This window comes from Typopeltis vanoorti, chromosome 9 (assembly GCF_054136105.1).
Source record: "Typopeltis vanoorti isolate ZY-2024b chromosome 9, IOZ_Tvanoo_1.0, whole genome shotgun sequence".
Lineage (NCBI taxonomy): Eukaryota > Metazoa > Arthropoda > Arachnida > Uropygi > Thelyphonidae > Typopeltis > Typopeltis vanoorti.
In genome coordinates, this window is record NC_143557.1 from 96,011,444 (window position 1) to 96,036,288 (window position 24,845).

Genomic DNA, 24,845 nt, shown 5'->3' on the forward strand with positions numbered 1-24,845 from the left:
ATAAAAATCAGTCTTACCTAAACCAGCTGTAGTCCATATACATAAAAGACTTAAAAATTACAGAACTAGAGTATGACAAAAGTTATACAGTACAGATTAACAATGAAGCACATATGCAATGTTATAACACAACTTGTTCTATAAGATTAACAATGATTCCATTAATGTCAGTTTATGTATTAAAGATTTTCTGCTTTTATGTTTTCAAACTGATTTTTAATTTTATTCCTGATGAAATTCCATGGTGCATAGAAACCCAGATGAATGAATAAATAATTTTAACTATATTGTGGTCATACTGAATTCATTATTGTGAATAACAGAAGCCTGATATCTTTAAGATATGGCTTTTTAAAGAAAATTTCTTTAATTAAAAGGGTTTGCTAAACCCTTTTAATTGTTCTTATCACAAATGATATCGTCATGAAGGAACTAGAAAATAATTTTACCACTACATATTTAGATTTCAGCAAGACATTCATTCATGCATGTCCTGTCAATCACTTTGCTTACAGACTGGAAGAACATGGTATTAAGTGTAAGGTACTGGTTAGTGGCATTGTTAAGAGAAGGTAGAGAATAAAAATGAATTGTCATACCATCACTTGGGGAGCCTAAACTAGTGGAATTCCACAGGGATCAGTGTTGGATCCATTGTTGTTCTTAATTTTATCAGTGATGCTGATTATAGAATTAAAAGTTTAATGTCAAATACAGATGATACCTAAATGGGTGGGTTAGTCAACAATTATAAGCAAGGACAATTGCTGCAAGCAGATTTATTTCATTGATTTCATATATAACAATTAAAATTCAAGCTTAGAATGTAAAGATCTTCATTTGAATACCAAAAATCCACCAGTAACTTACTATTTAGATAAGAGTAAATTCAGAATAGCAAAGGATGAAATGGACCCAGGAATAACAGTACAATTGAATATAAAATTTTGTAATTTTATTAGCAATAAGCAGCAATCTCTGCAAATGGCATTATTTTATATGCAAAAATTTTACCATTAGATGCAAAAATATAATTATATCTCCTATATAATATTATAGGAGCAGCATTACTTGGGCAGCAGAGGATGGAAATCAATATTAGATTACTTCATATTAAATGAAAAGACATCAAAATTTTCACTAGATGTTAGAGTTCACAGAGGATATGAAATAAGCAGTGACCACTTCCTTGTTATAATATAAAATTAAAAGGAACTATGAGAACTGAAAATTTTAATGTGATATACAGTGGAGTCGACAAAAACCAAAGAGCACAAGCAGGAGTCATGATTTGGATTCATAACTCCCTTTCAAAACAGTTAAAACATTATAAATTATGGAATGAAAGAATAATCGAAGCTAGAATAAAAATAGATAGAGGCTATTTAACAATAATTGGTTTATATGCCCCAGAAGAAGGAAGAGAACAGGATAATATTGATTTTTATAATCAGCTACAAAACATATATAATAAAATAAATAAAAATGATTACATAATTTTAGCAGGAGACTTAAATGCAAGAATTTGAAACACAAAAATTAATAATAATATAGGAATACATGGAGAACACACTCTAAATAGAAATGGTAAAAAATTGATTGACTTTGTAGTTTATAATAACCTAAAAATAATGAATTCCTTCTATAAACATAAAGACATACATAAATATACTTGGGCAGCAAGAGGATAGAAATCAATATTAGATTACTTCATATTAAATGAAAAGACATCAAAATTTTCACTAGATGTTAGAGTTCACAGAGGATATGAAATAAGCAGTGACCACTTCCTTGTTAAAATAAAATTAAGATTACCACCTAAATGGCTACAAGTAACAAGAACAGAAAGAAAAATAGAAACATTTGTTTATAAAACTAGACTATTGAATGACACAAATGTACAATGGCTATATGAACAAAGAATTAACCAATATCTAGATAAAATAAAACAAAATAAATAGAAATAGAATGGCTTAATATAACAACAATACTAAATGCAGCAGCAAGTGAAAGCTTAGGAAAGATTCAATAAAAGAAAAAAACGGAAGATCTGGGATGATACAATCAAAGAAATAATCAAAAAGAAAAAAGAAGCCTATCACAAATGGTTAAGCAGTAAAAGATTAGAAGATGAAATAGAATATAAAAGAATAAGAGCCATAGCTAAAAGGGAAGTCAGAAAAAGACACAGAGAATCATGGAATAAATTTGCTTCTAATTTAGAGCATGATTTATATAAAATAAGACCCAATGCACATAAGATTTTGAAACACTTAAATGCAGATACCAAGAAAACATAAAATTAACCACTGAATTGAAATTAGAAGAATTTCTAAATTACTACACAGAACTGTGGACAGACAAATATTTTAAAAAAGACAACTGGCAAACAATTAATGAAAATGAAAAGGAAATAATTGAAGAAGAAATCAGCCTGAAAGAAACAAGAAACGGAAAATCACCTGGAGAAGATAAGCTATGTTCAGAACTATATAAATACGCAGGAACAAGATTCAAAGAAAGACTCTTATTATTCTTAAATAAAATTTACTCAACTGGTATCCCCCCAGTAGAATGGAAAAAAGCAATTGTGATTCCTATCTTTAAGAAAGGTAATAGAGATGATACTAAAAACTATCGAGGTATCAGTATACTAAATTCCTGTTACAAAATATATAGCAGAATCTTAACAAACTAATGAAATATTCCAAAAACTTTATTCTAAAGGTACAGAATGGATTTAGAAAAGGACGATCATGTATAGACCCAGCCTTTTGCCTAAAATTAATAATAGAGAAAAGAAGAGAATATAATTTAGAAACACATATTGCATTTATTGACTTTGAAAAAGCATTTGACAAAGTTAAAAGAAACATATTATTTAACATATTAAAAGAAAGACAAATACCAAATAATATCCTAAAAGCTATCACAAGTATATATGAAAATAACCAAATACAAATAAGATTAAATCACGAGTTATCATATACAAGAGAGATAAACCAAGGGGTCCGACAGGGATGTCCCCTCTCAGCAACTCCTTTTAATATCTACTTAAATGAAATAACAATAAAATGGAGTAAAAATTTACATCAAGGAATTAAACTTTCACCTACAGTTAACTTAAACACTCTCCTCTTTGCAGACGACCAAATAATAATTACAAATTCTGAAGATAACTTACAGAAAGCTATTTTAAATCTAAATGAGATATCCAAAGATTATGGTATGATAATATCAACGGAAAAATTAAAAACTATGGCCTTTAAAGAACAAGATCCAGAAAGAACTAAAATAGTAATAGATAACAAGATCTTAGAACAGGTGAATTCATTTAACTACCTAGGATGTATGATCACATATGAAAATGAAAAAGATATAAACGTAAAAATTGCAAAATATTTAAAAATAACAGGTGTAATTAACTCTATATTTAAACCAAACCTAGTTCAAACACAAACCAGGCTAACAATATACAATACATTAGCCTTACCAGTCTTAATGTATGGAAGCGAAATCTGGACAATAAAACAAAAAGACAAACAAAGATTAACAACAGCAGAAATGAAATTTATGAGAAAAACTGCAAAGTATACCCTATTTGATCACAAAAAAAATGAAGATATTATGAAAGAATTAAACCAAGAACCAGTAATAGAAAAAATTAAAAAATATAAACATAAATGGATGGAACACGTTCAAAGAATGAAAACAGAAAGATTACCAAAACAAGCCTTAAAATACAAGCCATTAGGAAAAAGAAAACCAGGACGTCCTCTTAAACAATGACTTCTAAGGCCGGAACAGGCCATGCTAGGCCTAAATCCTTGATACGTATGATGATGATGATATAATATTATGGCTAGACCGTATTTAGAGCATTGTATGAAGTTTGGGGTATTGGGAGTTTGTAGATCACCAATTTCAGAAACTCGTCAAATAAGAAGGTACCTGAAGTTTTATAAAGCTGTTAAAGAACTGAATAAACCAATGCATTTTCTCGGCAATCAAGCATGAGAGAAAATGTACAGGAAAGTGAGGCAGTTGCTTAAAGCATTAAATTCAAAAGATCCTCATTCACAAAAAACAGTGTTTTTATATATATATATATTTTTTTTACGCCAGGAAAACTAGAAAAAAAAGCACTAGGTACTGCATATTGTGTGTGTTAGACAGTGATGCCATATAATCTTTGCTAACTGGTTTCCAGTGGCAAAGTAAGTATTTACAGGTGATTCATACTCCAGTAATTTATCTGTAATAAGGAACAATAAATCAAAATATTTGTAACCTGCGGTGTGTAATTGGTCTGAGCAGAGAACAAATATTCATGTTGAAGTATGCTTTGCATGTCAGTGTATTGTTAAAGTTTAAGGAAACTGTTTTAACTTCATCTTGTCAGTGACTCTACTGTTCCTGCTATGTTCACATATCCAATAACCAGTGAATCACAGTAGTCTGAGCTTTGCAAGTAATTTAGTCAAGCTTTTGTGACAGGACACTTATCACAAAAGAACTCATTTTAGTTGGGATATCTAGTTCTCAAATATGTGAATACACATAAAATACATAAATACTGTAAATGAAAAATAGAACAAATCTCAAAGTAAATGTGTGTGTGTGTAGATCATATGTATTTAGAAAATAAATTACAAAAACAATAGCAAAAGCATTTATTTGTGCTATTTTACAGATTATTTATTTATAACACTGCAATCAATGCAGTGTCACCTGTACACAACTATATACATATAATACAGAGGCCAAAACACTACAGTCCAAATCTTTCTGGTTTCCTTCTAGGAGTAGTTGGAGTGCCTGGTTCTCTTCTGCCAGGTGTAAGAATCTGTGATCTGTGATAAAACAAAATCACACTTTAAAGTTTTAGTAACACATTAATGAATTACTTAAAAAGAACAAAAGTCATAAGACTACTTAACCAAAATAATTATTTGGTGTTGTAGCATTTACTATGTTATTTAGATATAAAAAGCAATACAAACAGTACATTAAAATACAGGATGTTTCAAAATGAACTAAACACTAGGTTTCATATGAACATATAGTCTAAACTAATTTGTAAAGGAACTATCACAGTTATTGTTATAAATTTAAAAATGTTCAATATATTACATGTTCATAAGAATCTTAGTTGCTAAGCAGTAAATATTTGAGTGTTCAATTCATTTTGAAACACCTTGTATTTCAGGGTGGAATAATTATTTCCACTGATCGAGCAGGGTGTGTGTATGAGAGAGAGATTCACATAATGGTGTCATGTGTTTATCAACTGATGAAGAGCCATTTTTCCAGATGATTGTATAAAAAAAAATGATAATATATATAAGTGGTTGCAATAAGTCACTGGAGGTCCAACATCTTTTTCAATCAAAAAGCATCTGATTTTCAATCAAAAGATTCTAGGTTCAAATGCCATGGTATGGATTACATACCTGAAGCCTTTTCAGGTAATACAGTATATGATTTATCACTCAGTGTGATATTACTATCTTATTAAAAGATTGAAGTGGCATTACAAAGAATTTTTTATATAATGCTCTCACCCCAAAAAGACTAGAAACATATGGTACATTTGCACTATGAGTAAGCTAATGGTTGGATGAAGTGGAAACCTAAACATGTTCTAAATGTGATAATTTTCATGCTACATCAAACATTCAGTAAACCAAGACTGTCTTTAGAGTAGAGTTCTTGGTTATGCCCATCGATAGTATTAATGTGCTATAAATTTACAACTTGTGGTCAGTAAGACTGCTATAATTTATTATAGTATGCAGTCATTCGTTCATTCTTATAATTCCATTTAAAAGCTCAATTTATTAATTCAGTTAAACATTGTTTATAAAGATTTAATCAATCCACATACAGTATTGTATTTCAATTCCAACATATAGGAGAACTAATCAATGTTAGATCTAATAATTAGCTACAATCACCTAGTCAAAGTTAATTTTCAGTGCTTATATTCTCTCTAGTTTTTTATAATACAAAATAACAAATCATTTCTTTTTTCTCATTAAAATATGGTTCAAATGTTTCGTAACGTCAAAAAGAAATATTAAATTATGTCATATTTACTCTGCTAATTTCTGATGACTCTCAAACACTGACTGTTCAACTAAGGTAATGTCACAATAAAAAAATTATATTTTTGAGGAATAAAAAAAATAGTTACCTGATTTCCACTACACCCTTCCTTTTTTCAGCTTCTATTTGTCCAATTGGAATGATAAGCTCTCAAGCTGTGATTTTATCCTTATACAAGTTTTCAAAAACATTGAAATTGGTTCACAATCATCCTTTCACAAACTCATTAGAGCTCCTGCAAGCTCCTTTAAGTACAGTGTGACTTAAGAGTGTTTATCAAAATATCCATCAAATGTTTCCGTCTTCTTCTATTTGATTCCATAATCTGAAATGGTCCTGATATTTATACGTAGGAACTCTAATGAGCTTTTGCTCTTAGAAAGAATGATTGTGAATCAATTTCAATTGCATAAAAGACTGCCAATCTGGCCCGGTTCAAATTTCAAGTTTACACGACAACATGAAAAAAATGCTATTAAAAAAAAAAAAAAAGCTGCAATCTGAAAGGTCAATAAAGAAAGGTAGATGTGACTGGTTTCTGACCCAAAATCCCAACATCTTTTTTTTACCATGTATGAGAATGGGTTTGAGTAAGGAGGAATTTTTTTGCCATGCTGCATCCTCATTACCAGATACCCATTTGGAAGCTGAACGAATAAGAAGAGGGTGCCAGTTTGGGACCTACCCAACTAAAATATGGGCATGAGATGCCACTGGTTAGTACCATGTATGAGAATGGGTTTGAGTAAGGAGGAATTTTTTTGCCAACTAAAATATGGGCATGAGATGCCACTGGTTAGTACCATGTATGAGAATGGGTTTGAGTAAGGAGGAATTTTTTTGCCATGCTGCATCCTCATTACCAGATACTCATTTGGAAGCTGAACAAATAAGAAGAGGGTGCCAGTTTGGGACCTACCCAACTAATATTCATATACATTATGAAAGCATAACAATCGTATCAAGTCAGCTAGAATGCAAACTAGTTATATAAGGTCACTGCTGATTTAGTCAGGAATCAGGACACAGTGAAAAGTCACTTTTATTGTTGTTTATTTTACTGAATGTTTCACCAATACATGGGAAGTTGCTTAGGGGTGCGCTAGGTGTGTGGTGCTCATTCACCAAACAGCAATAATACCAATATTATATTTTTGCATTTATTCCTGTCAAAGACCCCCCCCCCCCCAAATGTCCAGAATTCACGTGATTCCCAAAAGTAAACACCCTATACTAATGCTTCACTTTCATACATCGATAAAAATGCAATCATACAGTTAAACTGAAGTGAATTTTGTAGCACAGGTTGCATAAGCCATGACAGCACACTTAACTGAAATATGGGCATGAGATGCCACTGGTTAGTACCATGTATGAGAATGGGTTTGAGTAAGGAGGAATGTGTTCCCATTAGATTTGAAGGCCTGTGCCTTGTATCCCTTGGGAAACACAAAGGAGAGGGAGGCTGTTCCATAGTACAGTAGTAGTGACAGCAGCAGCAGGAATGAAAGAGGAGAAGAAGCTTGTTCTATGGATTAGGAGTTGTACTGTGAAGGGATGTTGGATGGCAGCTGCATGCATTTCAATTTCATTTCATTTGTTAGAGAGAGAGAGAGGGGGGGGGATGGGGAGAAAATTATTGATGCTAGTTCTGATGAGTATTTGTCATGGAAATATTTATAGAAGATGCATGCAGCACATACCAAATGCTTATGTGAAAGCAGTCAGAGTGAATTAGTCAGAGATGGCTTATTAATCAGTCTGGTTGCTCTCTTCCTGTACTGCATTGAATGGTATTGATTTACAACACAGAATAATCAGAAAATAATATATATTAACTTATTTGTTGATATTTCGCTGATATTATATCCAGCACCTTCAGAGCACAAAAACAGTTTGTCACAGTATATAAAACAGAAACAATTTGATATAGCAATGGGACTACTTTAAAATATTAATGTAATGGACAGCACAAGGAACAAGTCCTAATCGGCACCATCTATTTAGATGGTGCTGATTAGGATAAAGAGAGAGAAAAAAAAACAAGTATTAATTTGATCTTAAAATGACTGTCTTCCAGATTTTCGATAAATTTATATGGCATTCTTGTTGTGGTTTGGAGTGTTTTAAAGCTGCTGCTGATTTCAAAAAAAATCTCTCTGGTGTATAACGACTTCTATATCTTTCATTTGATCCTGTGTGAAGGGATGCCCAATGCATGGTCTGTGTATTATCAACATAAGAAGCCTGAATGGCAAAGAAATGGAGCTAGCTGAGGAATTATATAAGTACCAGATCTACATAATAGAGGTAACTGAAACAAAAAAGACAAAAATTGGTGAGATCTTTCTGAGCAATAAATACAAAATGTTATATTCAGGCAATGACAATCAAGGAAAAGAAGGGGTAGCCATAGTATTCAACACTAAATATGAGGTTAATCTTCTTGAATGGCAGGCAGTCTCAAGTAGAGTGATGTGGGCAAATATCAGAATGGGGAACTGGACAATGAGATTTATTTCTGCCTATGGTCCCACAGAAGGTTCCTAAGGTAGAGGTAAGTAGAAGTGGAGAAATTTTTTGAGGCTCTAGAGAAAGTTACTGACACAATGAAAAAGGAAAAGTTAGTCCTTGTTGGGGATCTAAATACCAGAGTAGGAAGTGATTGTCAGACATACAAAAATATTTTGTGAAAATTTGGAGAAAAGAGCAAAGTTAATAATAATGGCAAATACCTGCTGGATTTCTGCTCAGGACATAGACTGGTTATTATTAACACCATGTTCCAACATAAAAATGTACACAAATTCAAAAGGAAAGAAGAGGCAAGGAATAAGAAAAGTTTCACTGACAATGTGATTGATGATAGTGATGTTTTCTCCCTGGTGCAGGACATCAGAGTGCCCAGAGGATTTGAAATTGGAAGTGATAACTATTTAGTCTTGAGCAGGATAAACTTGAAATTCATATTTAAAAGAATGACATGTAAGAAAGTTTTAAAGCGAATAAAAGTTGAGCAGCTCTCAGATGTGAACTGTAGACTAGAATACACAAAGATTATTGAAAAAAAAAATGAAAGAGTTTGAGAACAAGAACCAAACCTTGGAGATTCAGTGGCAAACCTTGAAGAAAACCCTGATTGATTCAGTCAGAGAGGTATGTGGTGAGGTTGTCTGCAAGGATAGAAAAATCAGAACTCCATGGTGGACACAGGATGTTAAAGAGGCAGTGAAGGAAAAGAAGAAAGCATATCAAAAGTTCCTGGCAAATAAGTCAGTTTGTGCTCTTAGAGAATGCAGAGACAAATGTAAGAAAGCTAAACATTGTGTAAAACTAGCTAAACAAAAGTCATGGGAGGACTTTGACAAGAATATAGAAAATAAATATCAAGAAGGTGGCAAAATATTCTGGAGGTTGTTGATGAAGCTTAGGAATGGAGGAAAGAGTGCTGTACAAGGAGTTAGAGATGATAAAGGTGACATGAAAATGGGAGAAAAAGATATCCTTGAAGTATGGAGTAATTACTTTGAAAAACTGCTACATGAAACAAGCAATGCTGACAGCACTGTGGTAAAAAACATTGCCCTGGCATGCAGTCAGGAATACATATCCACACTTGAAGTAGAAAAAGCCATTAAAGGCTTGAAATGTGGAAAAAAGCAGCAGGAGTAGATGATATTCGACCAAAAATGCTGAAGTATGGTGATATAAAAGTCTTACAATGGCTGCACTACATAGTTCAGAAGACCTGAACAGAGGTACGAATTCCTGATGATTGGAGTAGAGCTGTAATAGTACCCATATATAAAAAGGGAAATAAAACTGAATGTGAGAATTACAGAGGTATTTTCCTACTGAGTGTTCCTGGTAAGATTTATGCAAATAAACTTGAGAAAAACGGTTGAAAAGAATTGTGGAAGAAAAGCTTGGTGAAGAACAAGCTGGATTCAGGCCAAATAGAGGCTATCAGGATCAGATCTTCAACTTTACGACAATTAGTTGAGAAAGCATTGGAATATAACAAAAATCTTTATTTAAGTTTTGTCGATCTGGAAAAGGCATACGACAAGGTGCCAAGAGAGAAGCTATTCAATACACTACAGTTATATGGTGTCAATGGGGTATTATATATCAAGCAATACTTGGTCTTTATTTGAGTTGTAAGTCAGCAGTTATAATTGAACTAAGTACAGGAAGATGGTTTAATGTTAAATCTGGTGTGAGACAAGGATGTACATTATCCTCTCTGTTATTCATTATCTATATGGATCACATTATGAAGGAAAGTGGTATTAAACATGATATCAGAATTGGAGATGTTAATGTCAGCTCTTTGTTTTATGCAGACGATGTCATACTTCTAAATAAATCTGCTACAAGTTTGAAAGATTCCCTGACTAAATTGAATAACTGTTGTAATAGATATAGTATGAAAGTCAGCAATAAAAAGACAAAGACATGGAAAATAGGCAGAATCATTGAAAATGTGAACTGTGTTTTGAATGGGGGAACCGACCTGTGGAATAAGTGAAAGATTTCAGCTACTTAGGCAAGATTTTTAGTGAAAATGGTAAATTAAATATGGAAATAGACAACAGAATCAACAAAGCTGGTATGGTAGGAAGTCAACTGAATAAATTCATATGGAATAAGAAAGAAATTGGTGGGTACATATGAATTAGCTGTATACAGGACAGTGTTCAAACCAGTTTTAACTTATGGATCTGAGAGCTGGGTCAGAAGTAAAACACTTTACCAAAGACTAGTGACCGCAGATATGAGAGTCCTGAGAAAGATCAGAAGCGTGAACAGATAGCATCAATGGCAATATCAGATTAAAAACAAGGATATTAGGAAAGAACTTGACATTGTCAGCATCCAGGAATGCATTAACAGAGCTAATCTCAGGTGGTATGGTCACTTAAACAGAATGGGCAAAGAAAGATTAGCAAAACAATGTTCTCTGCCAGGTTGGCAGCAAAACGACCCAGAGGAAGACCAAGATATAAGTGGATTGATACGGTACAACAAAGTGCCTTAGACGATAGAAATATAAGATCTGATAATGTTGGAGTCTTGACAAGTAACAGATTGATTTGGAGGAAAATTGTAGATAGGAAGTTAGTAATGATGTAATTTTTTTTTCATGTAGTACTATCATATTCTGTACACCCCTTGAGGGTACATGGCAGGAATTTGATGATGATGATATTTTTTTTTTATGTTGTGCCCATAGACAAGAGGTTGGTTGGTCAACCTACAGTAAATTAGTACTGTGTATGAGTAATGGGTTGGGAAAGGAAGAACTCGTTTACATTTGATTTACATGATTGTAAATTGTATATTGTATTCGTTGGGAAACACAGCAGGTGGGAGACTGTTTCACAGTGCAGCAGTTGCAGGGATGAAGGAGGAAGAAAAGAAACTTTTTCTGTTTGTTTCTAGGTGTACTGTGAAGGGATGTTGAGCAGCAGCTGCACGTGCTCCAACGAGCTTAGTACTGAGTGGAGGAATTATTGATGTTATTTCAGATGACCATTTCCCATGGAAATATTCCCAGTGGGTCATTAATTAGTCTAATTTCTCTCCTCTGTATTGAGTCAAGCATTTTGAGAGAACTTTTAGGGGTCCCACCCAATATGTGGGAGCAGTATTCAATAGCTGGGCAGCTTTGCGATTTGTATAATGTTAACAGCTGTTCATGGGTTTTTTTTTGAAGCTGAGGATGCAATGGTTGATGTGTTTATGCCAGGAGAGGTTTGATGTGAGGGTAATTCCAAGAAGCGAGATCTCAAACTGTCTGGAAATTTGGGTATCGTCAATAAGGATACTGAAAAAAAAATGGTTCTTTTTTGTGGGAAATGGTACAGAACTGGGTTTTATTGGCATTGAAATTGATGAGGTTATCCGAACCCCGTTGTAGAATGGCTTGGAGATCGGAGTTGAGGGTGGAGGTGGTTGATGTTCTGTAGGTTGAGATGAGTTGTGTAGGGTAGCATGCTGTGTAGGGTAGCAAGCGAGGAGTGTAGCATGCTGTCGTCTGCAAAAACTGTGTATTGGGTTGGAGGTCAATTGAAGTAGGTCGTTGATATATAGCAGGAAGAGGGTTGGTGAGAGGACAGAACCTTGTGGAACCCCCAGCATTAATTGAATGGTGAGAGGATAGGGAGCCACCCACCATCACGCGCACAGTGTGCATCCAGAGAGAAAGCTGGCAATCCAACTATAGAAGTCCTGGGTCAGACTGAATGATGGTAGCTTGCTTAGTAGGTCTTTGTGCCAGACCCAGTCAAAGGCTTTGGAGATATCTAGGGCAACCACTTGAGATTTGCCAAACTTATCCATGGCATTTGTCCAGATAATGGTGACATATGTAAGCAGATCTGTTCATCAGTGACAAAATCTATACTGGCAGTCATTTATTAGGTGGGTGTCTTCAAGGTAGTATAGGAATTGGGAATTGATGATTTTTTCCATTACTTTTGAGAGGACTGAGATAGGGCAGTAGTTGGATGGCAGTGACATGTCGCCATTCTTGGGAATGGGCTGAATATAAGCCAATTTCCAGTTTGTGGGATAGATTCCAGTGGAGTAAGAGAGTATATATAGGTGACATAGGATATAGCAGTCACTTCTGGTGTGCAAACTTTCAGGACAATTGGGGGAATGCCATCAGGGCCAGGAGACTTTTTTGTGTCTAATTTGGACAGGACTGATCTCATCGTGGCAAAAAGGATATGGGGCATTGTACGTTGGGTGTCTGGAATGGTTGGGGGAATCATTTACCATTTCAGTTATGCATGCATAACTTAAGGGTCAAAGCTGTATAACTGAGAGGAGACTTCCACATAGTCTTTAAAGGAATGCAGAAAACCGACCCAGAACTTCTGACTTAATGTCCAATCCTCAACTTCTTGTGGTTCACCCTGTTAGGTATCTACCTGGATAATGAACGAATGAGGATGTGCTGGCAATTTGGGATTTAGCTGACCAAATTGTATTCTTATTGGGTTAAACCAAAATATAAATGATGGTACAACAGAATTTATGACAAAATTTCATGCTTGCTGGGGCATCACCGGTTAAACAAGGCCCCCACTGTTTTCACCAGGGAACCAGGTCAAACAGCAAAAAGTCAGCTACTGGAAGAAATCTGAAAACACACCCCAACTCAATATAACCAGAGTTAAAGATCAGTATTATCAACATAAGAAGCCTGAATGGCAAAGAAATGGAGCTAGCTGAGGAATTAGATAAGTACCAGATCGACATAATAGGGGTGACTGAAACAAAAAAGACAAAAACTGGCGAGATCTTTTTGAGCAATAAATACAAAATGTTATATTCAGGCAATGACAATCAAGAAAAGGAAGAAGTAGCCATAGTATTCAAGACTAAACACGAATCTAATCCTTTTGAATGGCAGGCAGTCTCAAGTAGAGTGATGTGGACAAATATCAGAACGGGAACTGGACAATGAGACTAATTTGTGCCTATGGCCTCACAAAAGGTTCTACTAAGGTAGAAGTGTAGGATTTTTTGATGCTTTAGAAAAAGCAACTGACACGATGAAAAAGGAAAAGTTGACCCTTGTTGGGGATCTAAATAGCAGAGTAGGAAATGATTGTCAGACATATAAAAATATATTGGGAAAATTTGGAGAAAAGAGCAAAGCTAATAATAATGGCAAATACCTGTTGGATTTCTGCTCAGGACATGGACTGGTTATTACTAACCCAATGTTCCAACATAAAAATGTGCACAAATTCACATGGAGAGAAGAGGCAAGGAATAAGAAAAGTTTCATTGGCTATGTTATTGTTGATAGTGATGTTTTCCCACTGGTGTAGGACACCAGAGTGTACAGAGGATTTGAAATTGGAAGTGATCACTATTTAGTCTTGAGCAGGATAAACTTGAAATTCGTATTGAAAAGAATGACATGTAAGAAAGTTTTAAAGCGAATAACAGTTGAGCAGCTCTCAGATGTGAACTGTAAACTAAAATACACAACGATTATTGAAGAAAAAATGAAAAAGTTTGAGAACAGGAACCAAACCTTGGAGATTCAGTGGCAAACTCTGAAGAAAACATTGATTGATTCTGCCAGAGAGGCATGTGGTGAGGTTGTCTGCAAGGATAAAAAAATCAGAACTCCATGATGAACACTGGAACTTAAGGAGACAGTGAATGAAAAGAAGAAAGCATATCAAAAGTTCCCGGCAAATAAGTCAGCTCGTGCTCTTAGAGAATACAGAGACAAATGTAAGAAAGCTAAACACCATGTAAAACTAGCTAAACAAAAGTCATGGGAAGATTTTGGTAAGAACATAGAAGGTGGCAAGATATTCTGGAGGCTGTTGAAGAAGCTCAGAAATGGACAAAAGTGTGTTGTAAAAAGAATTAGAGATGATAAAGGTGCCTTGAAACTGCTAACTTGCTAAATGAAACAAGCAGATAGCACAGTGGTAAAAAACACTCCAACAGGAATATAGTCAGGAATACATATCCATATTTGAAGTAGAAAAAGCCATCAAAGGCTTGAAATGTGGAAAGGCAGCAGGAATAAATGATATTCGACCAGAAATGAGGAAGTAAGGAGGTATAAAAGTCTTACAGTGGTTGCACTGCATAGTTCAGAAGGCCGGGACAGAGGGACGAATTCCCGATGATTGGAGTAGTGCTCTCATAGTACCCATAAATAAAAAGGGAAATAAAACTGAATGTGAGAATTACAGAGGTATTTCCCTATTGAGTATTCCTGGTAAGATTTATGCAAATAAACTTGAGAAAAACGGTTGAGAAGAATTGTGGAAGAAAAGCTTGGTAAAGAACAAGCTGGATTCAGGCCAAATAGAGGCTGCCAGGATCAGATCTTCACTTTACGACAAATTGTTGAGAAATCATGGGAATATAACAAAGATCTGTATTTAAGTTTTGTCAATCTGGAAAAGGCATATGACAAGGTGCCAAGAGAGAAGTTACCCCCCCACTCCCCCACACACCCAGTGTGTGTGTGTGTGTGTGTGTGTTTGTGTGTGTGTGTCAAAAACATGAAGAGATATGAGATCGGAACAGATTAACGAGAGCAGGTTGAATGCAAGTAATAAGAAAAATGCTTATTAGTCAATTTTGTTTTAATTTTAATGTGCATCTTTTTTTGGTACTTAAAAATATAATATTTAAAACTTAATTCAATGAAATATAAATTCATTACACTATCAAAATCTCAGTGTAAGACTCAGGATAATATGATTTCATTAATGTTTGTCTTTTGATAAATGCTTCTAATCAGTGGCTACTTGTATTAAAACTCCATAGTTTGGGAAGTAAAATTATGATGAGTAATGTCCTGCTTAGTGTATTGTTTATAATTATCTGAATTTCTACAGCTCTTGGAAATTTGAAAATAGAACCTTACAACTGAAATTCCTGCAAGAGTTGTGCACTTTCATGATATTATCCACATTCTGGAAAATACATTCACTGGAAAGTAGTAGCCCTTACCATATCACAATAGGCAGCTGTACCTTCAATGATTGCAACTTTCACTACTCTAATGAAACTTCAAGTTCCATTGGAGTGATGAAAACTATGATTCAAGCCAAAAAAAGTTATATACAGTTCACCAACTTTTAAAAGTCCTGAGTGTTTGAAGATGCCAAAGACAAAATTCTGGGAATGGATGTTTTCTTAGAACATATGTTTATGATAGTTTTTTATAAAAAAAATTAAAAGAACGTTGAATAATATTGTATTTTCATATATGTAAAACTAGTGATATATTTTCAAATCTATTGCACACCTTTATGGCTTTGTTGACAAACTAACAGTAATGAAAGTCTCTCGTGAAAGTGTTTACTATAACATATGGTATATTTATGAATTTTCAAAAATGTTAAACAAACACTGAAATAGTAGGGAGTGAGTGGAGGCTTTGTTATATTCCCATGATTTCTCAACAATTTGTCGTAAAGTGAAGATCTGATCCTGGTAGCCTCTATTTGGCCTGAATCCAGCTTGTTCTTTACCAAGCTTTTCTTCCACAATTCTTCTCAACCGTTTTTTTCTCAAGTTTATTTGCATAAATCTTACCAGGAATACTCAATAGGGAAATACCTCTGTAATTCTCACATTCAGTTTTATTTCCCTTTTTATTTATGGGTACTATGAGAGCACTACTCCAATCATCGGGAATTCGTCCCTCAGTCCCGGCCGTCTGAACTATGCAGTGCAACCACTGTAAGATGTTGGATCTGTCTTCAACAAACAGATCTTTTTTCATCCGTAAATCATGAGGGGTGGAAATATCAATGAAAATTTAATGGTTAGTTCTAATTTTGTTAATGCTATTGCTAATGAGGATCCAATAAGCTATTCTATGTTGGGTTATTGGCAATAGTTAGTATTTAAATTAAGAAACACTTAAGGTCTAAGGAATACCCAGAATACAAAGAACACTAGGATTCTCTGACCCAGTATCCATTCCTCATCTTAAAATAGTTGAATTCCTGAAATTTTCTATCTCTTTAAACAGGTTTTTGATACAAAAAATACAGAAAACCATCCTTCTGATAATTATCAAGAGTTTACTATACCTTATAAATTACAGTATAAATCTATTAGGAATTCAACCTTTATTTACAGTTTAAAAAATAAACTGGCAAGCCTTGTCTGATATCACAGATTTTTAATATGTTCAGGACAGGCAACTTACTGACAGACTGTAGAGTTTGATGAGCAGACAGGAAAAGTCACTATGAGTAAAATCATGAATGAGTAATAACCCAACTATGGTTTGCCAAAGCATCTTTAACTTCTCTTTCTGCTAACATTTATCATTCTCTCAACTGACAAAATTGTTTCACCTCTCTTCCTACTCTGAAGAAAGTTATTCTCTCTCACTGTGTCTTTTCCAAAGATTGGCTTTCAGATGTTCAAGAAAAATGTCAACAGCTTCCCTCTTTCTCCTTAACCTCTTGCCCACAGATGCTCTGATGTGCTATAAGTTTTATAACATTTTGTGCATCTGATATGTATGTGTATATATATATATATATATATATGTGTGTGTGTGTGTATGTGTGCGCGTGTGCATGCACACAGTCAAATCTTGTTTAACATCGCTCTCGGTTTATGTCTTTTCGTTTAGCATCAAAGCTTCTATTGTCGACATGCATTTGTTCTTCACCACCTACTCTATTTACATTCACACATCACTTGCACGATGCTCCTTGAGGTTTGCATGATGACAGGTTGAGGCAGTCAAGAAACAATACTGCCCGATCAGTTGTTCTCCAGGTGTTTTGTTGATTAAAATTGTATCAATTTTATGTGTAATACATGTTAATTAATATGCATAAAAACATTAGTTATGAACTTAAAAAACATTTACACAGCCTTAAATTAATAGCTTTGGGGGCAATACGTTTTTACTTCTAGGTCTCTAAAACAGATTACCTAAAACCCCATTGAACATGTAATTTGTTTAATGTCACTTTTCCCAGAACGAATTGTGATGTTAAACAAGGGTTGACTATATATATAAGAAAGTACTGGAGAGAAGTTAGAGACTGCAATGAAAACAACCTATTACCACTTGATTTAAAGAATTACATATAGTTTGTATTGGCAATTTGCTAAGAATAAAAAAAAAGAAGAAGAAATGGCTTGACACATTTTGCATGAACATGCGAGTATCCACCAACTCATTTTTCTGAAATTACAATTATTTTTGCAAGTTTTTTAAAACTGTCCATTACCTTTTACTAGATGAATAAACTCTGGCCTCTTGTTCCTCTTTGTGTTTCCTAATTTGCTCTTCAGCACGAGCCATTTCTTGTTCCATCTGACTCTGACTTTCTTTGTCCAATCGTCTTCGTTCCTGAGTGAAAGAGAAAAAATATATGTCCTTAAATGAAAAAGACTACTAATTCTGAAAATGAAAACAAAAAAGATTTCTATATAAATATGTAAACACGTCAATAAAATTTTCAATTTATGAACAACACACTCGTTAATAAACTAACTATACTTCAAGAATTCAAATAATGCTTATACTGGCAAAGAAAAATTCATTGGAAATGACAGCTGCATTAAAATTTATTCCAGAATGTTGAGTCAATATTGAGCCTCTGCAGCTCAGTCAGTATCAGCAATGTCCTTTGGTTGAAAACTAATCCCATGGACTTGGATTTGAAGAGCTTTTCAACCAAAGTTGAGCTAGCAGAAATTTTCATACTGCAAGATGGGCAACTAGCCAGAGAACACATGCAACTGATAAACATGACAATCTTCTGAGAGAGTTAATCATTCTGTCATAGTATTAATCAGGTTTCTATGAAGGGAAGTTTGCCATCTGACAGGTCATTGGAAAAATGAATGTTAAAATGATCTGTCTTCAACAAACAGATCTTTTTTCATCCGTAAATCATGAGGGGTGGAAATATCAATGAAAATTTAATGGTTAGTTCTAATTTTAACAATTTTTGTTAATGCTATTGCTAATGATGATCCAATAAGCTATTCTATGTTGGGTTATTGACAATAGTTGGTATTTAAATTAAGAAACACTTAAGGTCTAAGGAATACCCAGAATACAAAGAACACTAGGATTCTCTGACCCAGTATCCATTCCTCATCTTCCCTTAGTGTACCCAAGTAGAAGGTATCCATCTGGATACTTACTAATGAATACTGAAAGAATGAAGATGAGCTGACAATTTGAGACTTAGTCAACCACACTGTATTCTATAATGGCTAGAACTAAATATACATTATGATGGCATAAAACAATCAAATATCAGGCTTGTTGAGACAATGGCCAATTATTTAAGGCCCTTGCTGTAATCAAGGAACCAAAGTGAACAAGAGTCAATTACTGGCACATCAACAAACTCAACATTATTGCAGAGAATCTTCAATGTAAGATGAATTAATGGAAAAGAGATGAGCTGACATAAAAATTACAGGAATATGTTAACATAACTAGCATTACTGGGACTACTAAGAATAAACAAGCAAGATACTTTTAAATAATAAACCATAAGACTATTTATTCAAGCATCAAAGATCTGGGAAAGGAGAGAGCAATTTCTAACAGACTAAGAATAAACAAGCAAGATACTTTTAAATAATAAACCATAAGACTATTTATTCAAGCATCAAAGATCTGGGAAAGGAGAGAGCAATTTCTAACAGAATGATGTAGACAAATTTCAAAAAGAGAAATTGAACAACAAGATATCTATAATAACCAATGGTCCCATGGTTACAGATCATTAGAGGGTAGCAGATATAAAGAAAAGGAAAATCTTGTTCTTGTTGGAAATTTAAATAACAAGGGAGGAAATGAATCTTAGACAAATGTTTTGGAGAAAGGGCAAGGCTAATAATAATAGCTGGCACATACTTGAGAGATTTCTGCTCAGAACACGGATTAATGATTACTAACACCACATTCCAACATAAAAATGTCTAAGACAATTGATATTCATTGAAAATAAAATGTACACAGATACCTATTGAAAAGAAAAATGTACACTAGTTTTGAAAGAATTTGTTTTGAAAAGAATTAAAACTGAACAACTCTCAGACATGAACTATAGACTCAAATATACAAATATTATTAGTGAAAAGTGAAGGAGTTTGAAAACAAAAATCAAACTTTAGAAACTGAGTGATAAAAAACCTCATGAAAACATGATTCACTGACTCAACAGGGAAGCATGGGATGTTGTTTTTCTGCAAAGATAGAAGAAAAATAATAATTCTTCAGGTGACACAGGAAGTTAGAGGAGTGAACAAAAATAATAATAATAAAAAAAAAACCATCATATAATAAAGTTCCTGGCTAGTAAGTCATGCTCAAGAATAATGTAGGAAAGTTGTGTAAAATTAGCTAATAAAACTCAGGAGAAAATTCTGGAGAGAAGAAAGATAATAAAGATGGTGCTGAGTGATTTAGATACTATTGAGAAAGCTTAATAATGGAGGAAAGAATATTACAAAAGAAAGCAAAGATCTTAAAGCTGATACAAAAATTGAAGATAAGAATATCCTGAGATGTTTGAGGTAATTATTTTGAAAAACCATTAAATAAGGCAAAAAACAAATTATCAAAAATCTCCAGCAGAAATACAATCAGGAGTATCTGTTAACACCTGCAATACTTGAGAGAAAAGACATCGGAAACCTGAATGTGGAAAGGCAGTTGGCATCGATGATAATTGACTTGAAATGATTAATGGTGATACAACACATCAATTTCCAAGTTTCCATCAGATATTTTGCCATTTCAGATTATCATATTTAACGTGGGGATTCATAAATAAAGTTAGCCCACTCCACCAAGCATTCCACTTGAATGCAGCTTGCAGTAACAGAGTTATTTTTATTTAGAGATGTTTATATTATTTGATCTCTTTATTTCTAACAATTATTTTAAATTTATTTCCAAGTGTACCTATATATGCACAATGGTTCATTCCGTTTGGTGCAATGACTGCTTTTTACTATTGCTTTCAGAATCCAAATAAATCACTGACTCAAGACCAAAATAAACATATTTAATAAAACAAAAACAATATATATACTTCAAACAATATTACATAACTACAAATTTAATTGGATTCAAGGCCTTTTTAAAAATAAACTTACACTTAAGACTAGACTAAACACTTTGTTTTCACAATGACAAAATGTTCATAGCCAGTTTCTTTCTGTGTCAAGGCCCTTTTCCGAAGATACATGACTTTATTCTTCATTTTTACAGGATCCTTTGTCATCACTTATGCAGCACACATTAATTCTTCCTAACTTAATTCTGTCTCTTTTTAGTAGAAATAATAGTTAGATATGCCGTCCTTAATACAGATGAAACTTCCTAATCAGAGTTTTCTTGAACATTCCTTTAGAACATAAATAGCAATTTCTTCATTTATTCACTAATGCTTATTGACAGTCTTAACTCTTCCACTTTAAAAGAATTCAGTTCTGTTTCCCTTTTCGGAATCTACTATAAATCTTTCGATTAACGTTTCCTCCAATATTCCTTTTAAAATGCCTATAGCAATATTTTCTTTTATTTATAAATACTTATTCCACCTTGAAACTTAATAGTTCCACGATTCCTTTTTCGGAATATACTATTAATTTTCCTCCGACTGTCACATAAAAAAACTCAATTTCCTTTGAATCTAAATGTCTGCCGGCCTGTGTTCTAATTTCTTTCTGAATGCTATCTTGTTTACTCTCCCGTTGCTTCGATGCAGAACTTGTTAGCTGTCAATCACACATCAAACTTCTTGGCGAGCATGTGCACTCCTTGAAACTGGCAAGTAAGAAACTAAATACAATGGCTGACACGGTGTCTCTGTTAGCAACAAGAGAACGTCTTCATAAAACACAACTTAATATTTTATTTAAACTACAATAAAAATCTTTATAAAGTAATACAACTATTCAAATTCAGTAAGCACATAAACTTTTTAAATGCTTTACATATCATTCTGACAAAACAATTTCAATAATGGACACATCACAAGTACCGACAATGCGTGTTATGAAACTAAAACTAATAAACATTCTAACATAAACAATTCGTAAAAATATTCAGAATTTTAAATTATGATTATTTTTACATCAGTTTCATCTTTTTCTGTAAAAATTTTTTTAAAATATTTAACCTATATCTAACAAGACTTTTAATGCTTATTCCTACATCTTAAAAAATAACGTGATTCTTGTTTATCATTATTTACACTCTTGGAATCACTAGTTTCAGAATCATCTGATGCTAGAGATAATTCAGAATTTTCTTCTTCCAATTTACTATACTTATAAATTTCATTTCTGTACTTCCCAAATATTTCATTTAAACTACTTGAATTATGCCCTAAATCTACAGAATCATCACTATCAGAATCAAATTCTACAGGTTCCGAGATTCTTTATCCCTACTTACTAAATTAGAGGTATTTTCACATTCCTCTGGTTTATTTAACTCTATATTAACTAACCTATGATATTCTACTACTATTTCATTAATGTAGGAGTCAGTTTGATTATCATCACTCTTACATTGTGCTGTGCAGTATCTGAATTATGTGTCTTGGGATTTCCAAAATATCCTGCATTAGGTTTTGTTTTACCCATATTAAATTTTTTCCTTTGCTGTGCATTTGAATTATGAGGTTTAAAACTATTCCCTTTCCTACTATTTGATTGTGATTGAGATGCACAATTAGTACTAGGAAAACAACTCTCATCTTTCAATATTCTATTCGCATTGTCTCCTAATATAACTAAATTTCTAAATAGGTTAAAATACTTTTTTTAACCTATCAGAATGTGCATTTATAATTTTACTAGGATTTTTGACATCTTGAATCCCAAAATTCACAGGAGAAAATTTCTCTAAAATTCTATATGGACCTAAAGCTTTCCTTCTTAATTTTCCAACTCTTTTTATACTAGATTTATCATCTAACAATACTAAATCTCCTGGTGCAAATGACTTATACTTTCTAAAACGATTTATATACTGCCTAGTTTTCTGAGAACTTAATTTACTTATTTCACCTACTAATCTGTGAGTAGTGGAAAATTTATCTACTACTGTTTCAAGATACTCATTTATGTCATTGTATCCTGTATTAGGAATGAATGAAACAAGTTCATTAGGAAAGATTGGATCAAAGCCATATAAAGCAAAAGATGGTTTTTCTTTGATAGCAGAATGAAAAGCAGATCTGCATGCAAATAATGCTTGAGAAATATATGCATTCCAATCATTCATGTTAGTGTTTGCCAGATTGGAAAGTATTTGCTTTATATTTTTATTCAGCCTTTCACACATACCATTACACTGTGGGTGGTAAGGTGTTATAAATATCTTCCTAACGTTATGTAATTTACATAACTGTAACAATAGTTCAGATGTAAAATTTGCTCCTTGATCTGAAAGTAAGGTCTGAGGAGTTCCATATCTACAAATAATCATATCGAAAAACTTTCTTGCAATAGTTTTTGCAGTGTGATCCTTCATTGACACTGCTTCAGGAAATCTAGTTAGCATATCTATGACTACTAGAATATACCTATTGCCTTTTTTAGTAATTGGCAGTGGACCTACCACATCAATAGCAACAGCCTGAAAAGGTCTAGTTGGAATTGGAAATGGTTGTAATGGAGCTTTTCCTCTAAAAGGGGATCTTATTTGGCACTTATGGCATGATTTGACATATTTGAGTATGTCACTCTTCATATCTTTCCAGATGTAACGATCCTTTATTATTTCCCAAGTTCTAGAAAATCCTTGGTGTCCTGCCAAGTCAGAATCATGGAAGGTGTACATGATCCAAGGAATCATTTGACTTGGTGCCAGTATTTTCACTTTCAATCTTCCATCTTCCATTTGTCTAGATGAGAGTCATCCATCTTTATCTAAATATAAGTTTTCCAGGTTTAAAAATGTATCCAGTTGAGTCTCACCCTTTAATACTGCTTCATAGATAGTTTTGAGTATGGGACCATCTTTCTGAGCTCGGACAGTCTTATCCTTTTCCCAAATTTGTGAACTAGGTTCCTTATTCTTTAGAGTCTCAATATTAAACACTTGATCATTATCATCATCATCATGTTTAAAAACTTCAGGAGACTGCTCCAATTTTCCTTTGTCACCTGATTTCCTGTCCAAACAGTATTCTAGTTCACACAATGACACTGTATTATCAACAAAATTACATGCAAAACCATGACATTTCAGAAAATCAATTCCAAATATTACTTGTACATTTGGATTAGATGATTCTGGAAGAACTATTAATGGATGACAAACTTTCAATGGAAAACAAGGAATTGAAATAAAAACAGTGATTTGCTTATCAGCTGAAATTTCTGATTCAAATATATCCTTTAATTTAATTGGATAGCTTAAAACTGAAATGTCATTTGGAATTAGAGATTTAATTCTGTTAAACAAACTATAAGAAATTAGTGAGACATGTGCACCTGTGTCAAGCAAGATTTCACAAGGCACATCTTCAATAAATCCTTGTAGAACTGTCAAAGGATTACCTCCATTAGCATAAGGAGCTAATGATACATCAAACTCTCTTTTAAGGCTAGAGCTGTCTTTAGCTTTACCCATGTCTAATGAGTAGTTTGACATTTCTCTCCTTGCTAGTATAATATTAGAATAATAATTATTTCCAGATTTATCTTTATTCTCTGATTTCTTATGTTAAAAACAAGATTTATCCCTAACATAACAGTCTTCAGCAAAATGACCCGGTTTACTGCATCTAAAGCATTTTGGAACATATCTCCTTTGAGATGTTTTATTCCTATCAATACCATTAGATTTACAAGAGAAAGATTGATTATCTGTATGATTCTTGGATATTGTTAAATCCGATATAATGCTTAAACAGCATCCTTTTACTATTGGTCTCTGTTGTCTTTCTATTTCTTCACTAAGAAATGTTTTCAGTTTCTCTGATTTTCCCAAATCATGTAATTGTATATTGTAATCAGATTCTGGAATATCTTTAGTGAAATTCACAGAAGTTTCCTTAAACTGTTTCTTTTTCTTAGCACCCTTTAATTTTTGAAACTCTCCTTCTCTCACTTTATCTGTAGCCACAATGTTCTGAGAACGAGTTTCATTATACTGAAAAGAGTTTACCTGTTTATTGTTTGTGGAATGAAATATATCTTTAAGTCTCTCTTCCCTT

The 24,845-nt window shown here is 33.3% G+C and overlaps 1 protein-coding gene across 1 annotated transcript in view; it reads right to left on the reverse strand.

Annotated features, from left to right (window-relative positions):
* Positions 1-4,649: 4,649 nt before the first annotated feature.
* Positions 4,650-24,845, reverse strand: part of Prp16 (ATP-dependent RNA helicase l(1)G0007) — a 261,425-nt gene continuing 241,229 nt past the window's right edge. Inside the window, exons 23-24 of the mRNA XM_090397330.1 lie at positions 17,871-17,992; positions 4,650-4,853 (exon numbers count right to left, since the gene is read on the reverse strand). Of these exons, the coding sequence (XP_090253456.1) occupies positions 4,772-4,853; positions 17,871-17,992 (204 nt within the window). The 3' untranslated portion in view covers positions 4,650-4,771. The remainder of the gene's footprint in view (positions 4,854-17,870; positions 17,993-24,845) is intronic.